We start from the raw sequence: 12221 nt of genomic DNA, 5'->3' as shown, positions 1-12221 counted from the left end.
TTTCTGATAAGGGGAGAAAAAAATGAGGGTAGGAAAAATAGATGTTATTCGATTCTCAGAACCTAACCTACCCAATATGCACACAAAATTTCATGAGAAACGGCTGGACCGATTTTGATAAAATATGAATTGAGTGACACTTTAAATCATGGGTTTTTATTTTTTAATCTGTTAATTATTATATGTTGGATTATTGCAGTTATTTAACTCTTACCACTATACCTTTACTCTGAACAGTGGTTGAGAGCCTGATTGATTTATTCCAACTAATTATGTAGTCGGCGACGCCTACAAGTTTGATTGTCTATTAGTATTGCTTAATTTATCTGACGTTTTGATTGCGATTAGGGATAATTGATGAGCTCGTTGTTTTTGATTGCAATTGTTTGATATAGATGTTGTATTGAATTTATCGATTTCTGTTGTAGTTTTTTTTTTGGAGTAAGAACTCTTTAGGTATACCTTGATCTTTTCTAATCAAATTAAGTTCATTTTTTTTATGTTAAACTTTCAACTTTTTCTCAATATGTGTAATACCACCTTTACGATAGTCGCCGGTTTTAATAGACAATGTGTTGTGCTGTGTAGCTGAGCTGTTTCTGCCTCACAGAGCGCTTTAGAAGCGTCAGTCAGGATGCTGTCCAATGTAACTGTCCATTAAAATATCCTATATAAGTAGATAGTAGACTAATTTGAAATGAAACTTACTGTATCAGCTATACTGGAAAACATTATAATAAAGGGCTAAATATATAAAATAAACAACAAAAATATTTCTTAAGCTTTCAAAGTCTCATACTCATCCAAGTAAAAAAAGACCTCCAATTTTAAAATAAATTCATAAACTTTGAATTCTTGTACATATGAAGTAATACCCATTTAGTTTATTACAAAACAAAAACTAGTTATGACGTCACAATCGATTAAATATGCTCTCGCCAGCTTTCTAGTTGTAATGTTGAATCGCGAGCTCGTTCACAGTGCAATAATCACCGATGCGCTGGCCACGACAGAATGTTGTGCAGAAGGACAACTCATCAATTAATGTTATTTAGTCATTGTTTTCAGTTGCTCGGTGAGGGTCAAATAGAAAGATTGGAAAGCATTTCATAGCTTAGCTAAAGCTTGCGAAAAAGGAATAACATGGGTAACTTTCGTTTCTAGGTATAGTCCTTCTTCTGTCTTCTAAACTAAGTTGCTTCCCATTTTTTTTCCCGTTTCATTTGTTTTAAATTTGTATGCACTTTTATAAATGAGGAATAAAAATGACACATAAAATTTAAATACCGTGTGTCTCTTTTTACCGACAAGTGTAATTATTAGTCTCCACTTCCATAAGTTTCTCCAACTTTGATAATTTTATATTGGTTAATAAAATTACTAAAATAAAAATATGTATCCAATGTTTTTTTTTCATTGACCTGCCTCACCATGATTTTTGGGCAAATATCCGATTACCGGCGGGATCCCTTTCGCAATGAACTTTCTCCAAAATTACAAAAATAATTGTTTCGAATTGAACCTACTGCACCTCCCTGGCCAGTTCTACCGGCCGTTGGCAGCACATCAAAGTGCAGGCGACGATTGAATCGGACTAGATACATCAGGTGTTGCGATAACGTATTCGTCTCTCATCTGAGTGCGATCGATATTTATAAGGCTAGCCTGCAGTACGTACGCAAATACTATGCGATCTCCTTGGAGACTAGCAGAGCGGGAAACTGGAAAATATTGCTTTAGATAACGTGGAGCTTTTACTAGGAGATGAAAATCTTAGCTGTCGTACTTATTATTATAAAAGACAAAGTTTGTTATTATGGATGGATTTTTATTACTCTTTATGGCAAAAACTGATTTGGACGAATTTGGCACACGGACAGTTTATAACCTAGATTGTCCTAGATTAACACATTCCGTGAGACCCATGGTTTCATTTCTGACTTTTGCGGGCCGAGCGGCTACCCAAAACTAGTAAACCATATGTTAGAAAATAGTCAGAAAGGCTATGTGCAATGAAAAAAAAAATGACTTCCGCATTAAGGAATTTAATCCTTGTGTCTCGGAGGATTGTTCCTTGGGTTTCACAAATATTCAAGTCACACAAATTTTAAAATAAAGTAATATCTGATCATTTTGTAAGGTAAGCCCTGCTGTACGGAATTTAAGGAAGACAAACACACTGTACAGTACGACTAATGTAACTTGGCGCTTCGGTAAAGAGATAAAGCTTAGTCAGAGCGAGATCAAATTATACAAGCTAGTTGTGTGAAACAGAGATAGCGATATTTTGTAGCTCTGTCCCGACGTACCAAGTTACACTGGTCGCACTATATATTTTTGTTATTGCATATAAAAGACATTCAAATTTCGAACTTACAAGTAAGACCTCCTTCCAAAAACATTTCTTTACAAAAAACTTTGTATTTTCAAAATGACTATAAAATGCTATATTTTATTTCCTATCTAATCTCATATGATAAAACTACAAACTACGAGTTTGTCTAAACGTGAAGTATTCGGCGCGTGTCAGAGCGGCGCTTGTTAAAAATAAACCCGAGTTGTTCCCGTTCACAGCGTAAACAAGAAAATGTAAACAGAAGAGATACTATTGATAATATTACATTCAGACTCTTGTTGGAAAATAAACATGTACGGGGTGTTTAAGAAATCAATGTAGAGCCGACAGCAAAAAAAGGTCGTGACAATTTTCATGAAAATGAAAATAGGAATCTTCCTATTACTTAGTGAATTATATGTATTCAAAAATACTTATATGCTAATATCATAGTAATCGTTACCGAGATTTTACCCAGAGAAGAGAGAGTGACGATCTTGTCAGGTATGGGAGACCACACGGTCAGAAATTACAGAAGACAGATATCTGGAAAGCCATGGGAGAAAACTTCAACAGTGAGAGTTCTACACAGGCTAATTAAACATAATAAGTAAATAAAGTCACTAGATCTAAAATTTAACTAATCTAGAACGCCTACTAGAAATATAACGATCTGTTTTTGTTTGAAACTGAACCACCTCGCTTCCATAATTCCAACTCATAAGTAACGGATTGACAATCTACGTTAGCTACTGCAGAAAAGAGACGCCGATCTACACCGCGTATAGCGCCATCTTACTTCCACAATGAAAACATTGACAACACCCTCTAGCTACTCAAAACAATAACCTACTCCCTTTAATCCTTAAAACAGGACCAACACATGTATGATCATAAATTTTAATCCATTTGATTAAAAAAGGGAAGGTTTCCACTCAAATAGAAAAGGATAAGCGGATTCCGAACGAATCCGCCATGATCGTTCAGAAATCCAGTTAATCCTACAATATGGCCGCGTATTGACAGTTACTGATTAACCCACAAAACAATCCCGTAATTGTCCCGACATTTACTGAAAGTATCGATTTGTATTTGTTTCTTTAAAATATAAATGTCATTAGGATTATCCGGTATAAAGTTTTTTTTAATCTTTATTAATATTTAAGGGGTTTTTATCCACATGGATACGTCAAACCCATTGTACCTTCTACAAAATTTACTTACACGCTACTGAAAAGGGAATCACTGATTACACACTCGAACCAGACTGTATATGCGCTTAGTAATTTCTGAAGCAGGATTTGACAAAAAAAATATAAGAAGACCAACATCCAAAGAGTTTAAAATAAATTCCAGGTATAAAACATTAAATTAGATTTTATTTTGCCCTATATGTACCGGGTCACGGTAACCCTTTCAGACAATCCCAATCCCACTGTGTTGCCTGTCATTTCTTCGAACAGGAACGCGACAACTGGCACTAGCCTGGTCCTGGTCTGGCGGTGAGTTACCCATCATTCATTGTCCTCAGGTCGGTCTAGGATAACCGGGAGTCATTAACTGCAACAAAGCAACTGATGCCTGGAGCGTCTCCCAAAGTGGGCGACTTTTTGCTGTGTCATCATTAAATTCAGCTGTAATTGTGCTGTCATAACAATATTTTCGGATCAGTTTTTTTCTGAACTTATAAGGAATTACGGCAATACATAAAATATTTTAAAGCACTAATAATGAATTCGAAAACCGTGACTTCGTCAGACCAAGGAAACACAAAAAAAATACAAATGAAAACTTTTTAACTACTATTTTAGGTTATTTTATAGACAGTATTTTTTTTTCTTATTTAGACACGTGTATTTCATACAAGCATTATATTTTACTCAGGTACACCGTGTCGACTGGCGATTCGGACAGGTTAATACAAAGAGGTTTAGCTTGTCGTCACTAATTTTACTAACAGTTTGCAGTGCAGTGGAACTAATAATGATTATAATAATAGGATGCCTATTACATGTCATACTTTGACTGTTTTTATATTTTTCGGGCCACAAACAGGCTTTATGTGTGTGGTTTTAAGTTTACAAATGATCCAGTAAATGGTCCAGTAAAATTACCCAATAGGATTAATAGTATCTTATTTGCACGTTTTTTCCTGTGTGGATCTAGATTGTGGCAACAATAAATTACTCCCTTAAAAGAACGAAAAATCACCCGAAATTTCGTAAGAATTGGCTCTTTGGCGTAGACCAATTAATTTCATCGTTAACAGATTTAAAAAAAGAAATTAATCTTTATCCTTACAATCTACATCGTCATTTCATTTACACAGATAGAAATAAACAATAAAAACTTGACTATAAAAATAATACGCTTAGACTCGACCTAGTTGGCGCTGTGGCCAAGACATTCCTGCGCTCTGGGTGGCGAGCTCTCTCCTTCCAAGGAGAGTGTTTGCCTAAGGCAATGCTTTTATAATCTGCAGTCATATTCGTCCTTCGCCTATTTCTACACGTGGGGCATAGACGCAACTAAAAAACTGAAATGAAGTGACATTTTATGTGACTAATGATGATTTGTGTCCCTCAAATGTGACAAAATATCGATTCAGCGTGAAAAGGTCATGTGACTTGGATATTAGGCTCACATATTCTGTTTTAATAAAAATTACATTTCTTAGCAATTATAATTACTCTGGTGGTTTAAACCTATCACTGATTAGCGATTTCTATCAATTTAAATCCAACATAGCGGTTCTAAGTGCAAATGCAATGCAAATAAATACGAAAACGTGCCAGGAAAGACTTTAATGTCGATGCAATAAGGATACAAGCTTTGAATTTAATTAGAGGCGAATTCCGTACAAACCCATTCTAATTCTGCCAACCGTAAACAGATTAAAATTAAAACAAAACACAAACGTCAAAATGACAGCTGTCAATTTTACATTTGATACAAATCGCTGTCAGAGACAATGCAGAGTTGTAGAGTTTTACGATATTGTCTATAGCGATACAACGCGAGTATTTGTACGCCGGTTCAAGGTTGTATATTTTTTGGCAACTCATCGCGATTCACACTCGAATTGTTTACTACGAAACGGTGTAAATCGGTTAAATTGTACAAACTTGTGGAGATGAATGTATTTATTGATTTGTTTTCGCAATTATCGCGTTACTGGCAGCTAATTAAATCTTATTTTAGGCGTAGGTAGGTGCTAGTTGGCAGCTTTTTGAAGCAGGGAACAAATTAAGACTACAGCTCATAATAACAGGACATCCACTCCTAAAGTGGAGCTGTATTATCTTTATTTTTATAAAAGAAGATCTACGTATCTTATATTTTTTAGATATCTATCTGACGGACTAACTAGACTCTTTTGTCCAATACCTAATTCCTTTCGAATGTGACGAGATCCTCTAAGAGCGAGTAAGGAAGTAGTCGCATGGAAACTAAAATTACCAGTAATCGGAGATCGCAGTGTTTCATGTATGAGAGGACTGATCAACAGCTCTCTCTCTACGACTGTACATTTAACGTTAGCCCTGACAGATTCCCCTTTATATGATTTGTCTACGCCATTCGATATAATCATCACCATCATCATCATCATCAGCCCATATTCGTCCACTGCTGGACATAGGACTCCCCAAGCCCGCCACCGAGATCTATCTTCGACTGCATCCTGCCAGCCATCTTGCGCTGATCATGACCATTCGAAATATTTGTAGTCCATTCATACATAAGCTGTAGAATTATTATTATTATTCATAAAGTTAGTCATACCATTGGAAACAGCTGACCGCCGACCAACAAGGCTATATTGAGTCGTTAGTTTGCTCCAAAACAAATGTTTGATTGGCTTAACTGAGCCTTAGTTATTGTTCTAACTCGGGGTGTGTGCACGAAGATTAACGGCTGCAAACTTTGTCTAACAGAGCCTCTAAAATATAGACAGACATAGATTATGTGGATTCTATTAAGAGATCGTTTAAACGGTACTGTAATTAAATTTCAGTCGTATTTGATGGTGAACTTTTTGTATGTCTTTTATTTTACGTAAACTGGTAATTAACACGAATATGCATTTACCTTTGACTTCTAGTCGTTTCTACTAAGTAGACTGACTTTTGGAGAAACTTCAAGCCGTTCAACGTTTAAAAGTTGAAACTTTTTACGTCATGCGTCAGTCTCAAATAAAATAACTGTCACCGAAATAAATCTCGATATTGATATGAAACTCCTTTTTTAATTTATCTATCGATAAAACCCGGACAAATAATAACACTTTTCTGTATGAAAATAACTGAACGCTAGAGTCAGTTCTATAAACAAGTGGGGCTTGTCTTGGAAAATTTTCGTCCACCAGTCCAATATAAAAATATTTCCCTTGACTAGCTTTCTTAAAGAAAACTATTCATTTTCATTTTCCAATATAACTAATCATTTATATAACAGTTCCCATGTACAACAAAACAAGATGGAGCTCGCCTAACAAAATCAAAATCAGCTGTTCCAAACAACATTTCCAAAGATAATTTATTTTACATTTTCCAAGCTATTCATTTCCCTAAAAACTATTTAAAATAAATACAAAACAGTTTATATAATAATTAAAATATAAAATTCATTAAAATCCTTGTGAGTTTCATATATGTATAAGAAAATAATTGACAACTTTTTATCGATATATAGGTTTAAGAATTGTTTGTTTTCGCAGAATTAATAAATAATGATTAATCTGTGTATAATAGTTTGGTTCTAATAAATGCCTAAGTCAAGTTGCACAGTATCTATGCGAACCATAGCCACGCATAATATCCTTGCCTTGCCAACCACGCGGTCTTGCTCCCGCGTAAACTGGGTCGAGCCGGCGTCACTATGACGTCAGCGGGTGACGTCATCGCCCCTCCCCCGGGCCACGCCTCGCAGTGTACGTAGGCAGTTGTTTGTGTGAGTAGCTGTTTGTTTGTTTGTGTGCGTCGAGATAGACTGGGGGTTTCAGCCGTTTCAGGATTCTTTAAGTTTAAAGTTTTTGTGATGTGTTTTGTTTAGCTATCGAGTTTGTTTAACAGTTTTAATTAAAACTATTGATGTTTTAATATGTTTTAAAATCTGTTCCATTGATAACAAAATATATAAACAGCTTTTTCCCCTTTTTTATAATCTAGAGATAATGCAAATAAGAGAACTATACTAGCAAATTGAAAACATACCTTATGTTTCACACATTTAAATTTTAGAGTAATATTACGGAACTATAGCCATATTTTTTTTTCAGAAATAGTGAACATTATTTTACAATTTTTTATAGCACGTAACACTATCAGCTTACTATTACAGTAATTACTACACACAGTTATTATATTACGAAAGGCCTGGCTTCACAGTGCCCATGGGACAAGACACGGAACACAGGAGTAAAAGGAAGCGGCAATTACGATCGTAATCAATAATAACTCATTGTGCGGTTACAGAAAATGGTCCAACCTTCGTTTATCACATTCACAAGAAACCATAATCAATTTTTGTGCATTAACTTGACTGGCTTTTTGGTCGCATGGTTACAGGCCAGTAGACTACACCGGAATTAGGGTTCGATTCCCGCCCAGGACAAATGTTTACCACATTTTTTCAAGTTTTTGATAAATTCAAAAAGCAACGAGTAAGGTTACAAGTCAGCAATATTAGCAATACTTATTGAAGAAAACCTACCATCAGCCTTTAATGTAACATTTTATTATTGTGGAAGAGAAGAGAAAAGTGTTTGTTAATATTTTGTGTGTCAACAAATTATTCTTCTCTTAATAATATATAAAATTCCCGTGACACGATGTTAGTAACCGTACTCTTTCGCAACGGTTCGACCGATTTTTATGAAATTTTGTATACATATTGGGTAGGTCTGAGAATAGAACAACATCTATTTTTCATACCCCTAAGTGATAAGGGTTACTCACACGAAATTGTTTGATTTGATTTTTTTTATAATTAGGCATTAAAAATACATGCAACTAGAAAAGAAATATTCGGCAAAACAACGTTTGCTGGGTCAGCTAGTAAAATAAATAAGTGAGAAGCTACTCTACGTCATATCACGCTGTCACGATGCCACGCTTACGCCGGTGCAATAGGTATGATGACTGGGTATAAAAAGAAAAAATCTCATTAGTCCCTCAGTTAGATAATTGAAAAGTATGAGACACGTATTTTTTCCTTTTTCTGAAAAACTAGAATAGACAAAGATTAACTGCTTTAAAGTTTAGGTAACGATACGGTAAAATTTATACTCAATCGTGACGCCACGCGTAAGTTTCATTCACTGTAATTTGGTCAATTTATGTTTGCGGGACAAATTAAAAAATACGTATCCATTATTATACAAAAAACTACAAGACGGACACTGCAAAAAAAAAATCGTTATCATCCCTATTCTTTTACTGTAAGCGTTTACGGTTGGTCTATACTACGACAACAGTGTTGGCACTTCCACCCTCATTCCAATGCTCCATGCCACAAGGGGTGGCCTAGCCAGTGAGTCCAGTGACCTACTTGGACAGAATCACACCGCGATAAGGGAGCATTCGAAACTTTACACAACTTTATACATTGTTATTTAAATTATTTTAATACCGCAGTCTTTTTTAAACGCTGAAAAGAGGTTTTGATATTTTTTTAGTTTTGTATCAGATGGGCTTTGTGAGTCTGTTGAAGTACTACCGGGAATCTGTAGTATCTAAGATTTTTATAAAAAAATTAAGCGCTTGTGCGACATACGGTGACATAAGGTGATTGTTAAAGGTACTCTACGGCAATATTTGTCGTAAGCTATCAACGTAACGCATTTTATTTAATTTTACTCGAAGTTCGGAAAAAGCTCAAAGTTTGTGAAACTGAGGAATAAATGTTAATATTTTAAGCTATGTTCACATAATAACGGGATGTCCGTCATCAAATATTGGAAACAAATTTTTTTATTTTAATAAATCAACAAAAAAGGCCAGTAACGTCACTTGTCGGTAGAAAGTGTACAGATAAGTGACGTCACACGACATTACAACTTACTGTTTCATCTTCATATTTTTTTATCGATATTTTTCGTACATCTATGTAACTAGATATTTTTAGTCAAATACCCCATTCCGTTAATACCTAATTAATCTAATTTTGTATCTTTGAAGGGTAGCCTGATGATAAGTAACACAGGATTTACATTATACAGACCCCAGTGTCTATCTTTAGAAACTAATTATTGTATCACTAATTACCGATTTTCAATCATCAGTTATCTTCTATCTGAGGAATAAATATGGCCGTTTGACATATTTTCTTTACAAAAGCTGTCAAATATATTCGTTAAATAAAAGTTATGTAGCGATTGAAAATCGGCCTTAAGCGATATAATGAATTCACTAACACCAGAATCAAAAACACAATATTCAATCTCGAAAACAGTTTATTAACCCACGATCCTAATCCAGCAAATTATAAAAATACGGCTCTATAAATACATAATTGGAATACGCAATCCTGTTATAATGTGATGTAAGGCGGGGAGAGGGATGCAGGAGTAATACAGCTCGGGTGGTCTGGGGTTTGCTTTGCTAATATTTGGGGTTTACTCGGTAAGCTTGCATTAAAACATGCCTTGATGTGAAGGGGTTGTGAAGTTAGAGCTGAAACGATTCGGGTCTATGATTGTAAGGATTTTATATGGATGGTTCGATAAAATGAGTGGTGATTTGAAAGTTCTTGTGTAGGTATGTGAGTTTCTGGACCTAAGTAATTATTGTAATGTTTTAAAGGTGCCTGAAAAACGACTAACTTAAAACTAAACCAATGTTTTGATTTCATCTTCTTTATTTTGTAATTTTCATCACGAGTTTCCAAATCTAAGTTTTTTTGTAAAAAAGTGGAATATGAAGTCAGTCACAATTTTTTTAACGGGCAATCGTATTTCGAGCTTTTTAATAATCTAGTCAAATCTTCATTTTCAGTTCTATTGTATTCCGATTTCGTTCATGTACCATACATCAAATTCCATACAACCAGCACCTTTCTACTAACATTACTAAACCCTTCAACAAAAGACGTGACCACATCCTATCAACATTGCCATGCTGTGGATTTATAACCACATAACATACACACACAAAATAACACGCAATCTGCCTGTTCTTTCTACTCCCAAAGACTGGATTCACTGTGAAAGCAGGACGGCACTGCTCTCTACATAACGGCATCTCGCTTGCTCAACGAAATAGATCCTGATCAAGAGCTCATAGCACTGACCTGGCTTATACAAAGCCACCCCATGTCTTCAACAGCTGATTATGGGATCATTTTTGGACATCCCTGTTTTGTAATGATAGCTGTTGTTTTGGACAGGAAGCTCAAAGGATATTATGTCTTACATGAGATACAACCTTCGTGAGAAAATAATTGGGAGATCAAAATATTGGTGTCAGAAGTTACTGTTGAGATTGGACATTTCAACTTTTTGGGAAGACTTTAGACTGATACAGCCTTACTAAACTGTAATTTTATGCTATTGAAACTTTTACTTAAAAACTAAGAAATACTAGAAAACAGCGTTAATGGTTTTCAGTCGCTGCAATTGTGTAAATGTTTGTTCTTCTTACACGCGAAAACCACAGAACGGATTTAGACGAAACTTAGCACACAGATAGTTTATAACCAGAATTATTAGGATAGTTTTTATCCCGATTTTTCCGAGGCATCATATTCGATTTGTAGCATGCCGGCCGCGGGCAAAAGCTGTTGATTAGTATATCTCTTCATTATAACCTAATGATCTCATTCAGCATACCTGAACACATTTCCTCATATCCTGGTTTAATAATCTTGGACCCAAGGTTACCGGGCCGGTTCCCGCTCAAGGTCGCGACAAGGACGCGTAAAAGGTTAACCAATCTGACCTATATACACTAAGTAACGAGATACAGGCTTCAGGCACATTGTGTTACCCGTGAGGGCAGGTAGTGAGGTACACTGTAAGAGGTGGGTACTTGGACACGGGGTAGTTATGTGTGGTCACTCAAAGAATATTTCTCGTGATCTAATTTGCCTCATATTCTATGTTATTTAGGAAGTAAAGAGCAGTGCGAAGCGGATAGTATTATAGAAACTGGGGTGTTTGTAGCTAGGAGTCCCAGGTTTAATTCCTGTTTGTGATTTTGTTCATAATGTTCTTATTTTACCAGATTTTAGCGGTTCAGAATTATATAGAAAGGACATGCAACCTCATGTACCTTCACAAAGATATTAATAATACATAACTTTATAAAAAGTATGAATTTTCTAACAACAACTCAATAAAAAATATATTTTCATAGTTGACATAACTTATCCGCCAATCAAATTACGTAAAAGCCTTATGAAACAAATTAATGAAATTAAAAACAATACTTTTAAAATTCAATTTATATAATCAACCCATAGGCTAAACGTAGTTGATTTTATCGTCATGTGCTACGAAACAGCTACGGTGCTACGTCCGTAGAACTTCGTAGCGCACTAAGTTGGTGTAGCAACTTTCGTAGCTAAGATTTAAATGAGCTTAAGTTAGTACTATGAACTAAATTTCAACGGAAATCTTATTTATTAACAGCTTAATCTTCTAAGTATATTCGAATTTAATTAAAAACGTAATTAAGTATCTCATTATTTTAAACTAGCTGTTGCCCGCGACTTCGTCCCCGTGGGTAGAAGATATAAGATATGATTTATACCTGCCCTGTTTTTTTTCACATTTTCCATTGTATCTTCGCTCTTATTAGTCGGAGCGTGATGGTTTACAGCCTAAAGCCTTCCTCGATGAATGGTCTATTTAACACAAAAATAATTTTTCAATTTGAACCAGTAGTTC

At 35.1% G+C, this 12221-nt stretch overlaps 1 protein-coding gene across 1 annotated transcript in view; it reads left to right on the top strand.

Annotated features, from left to right (window-relative positions):
- LOC113494347 (NACHT and WD repeat domain-containing protein 2) overlaps positions 1-12221 on the top strand; it is a 46820-nt gene that overhangs the window by 20840 nt on the left and 13759 nt on the right. Inside the window, exon 2 of the mRNA XM_026872654.1 lies at positions 4220-4249. Coding sequence (XP_026728455.1) covers positions 4220-4249 — 30 coding nt within the window. The remainder of the gene's footprint in view (positions 1-4219; positions 4250-12221) is intronic.

Source organism: Trichoplusia ni, chromosome 5 (genome assembly GCF_003590095.1).
Source record: "Trichoplusia ni isolate ovarian cell line Hi5 chromosome 5, tn1, whole genome shotgun sequence".
Classification (NCBI taxonomy): domain Eukaryota; kingdom Metazoa; phylum Arthropoda; class Insecta; order Lepidoptera; family Noctuidae; genus Trichoplusia; species Trichoplusia ni.
Note: the sequence above shows the minus strand (reverse complement) of the source record. Positions and strands in the feature narration are given on the sequence as shown.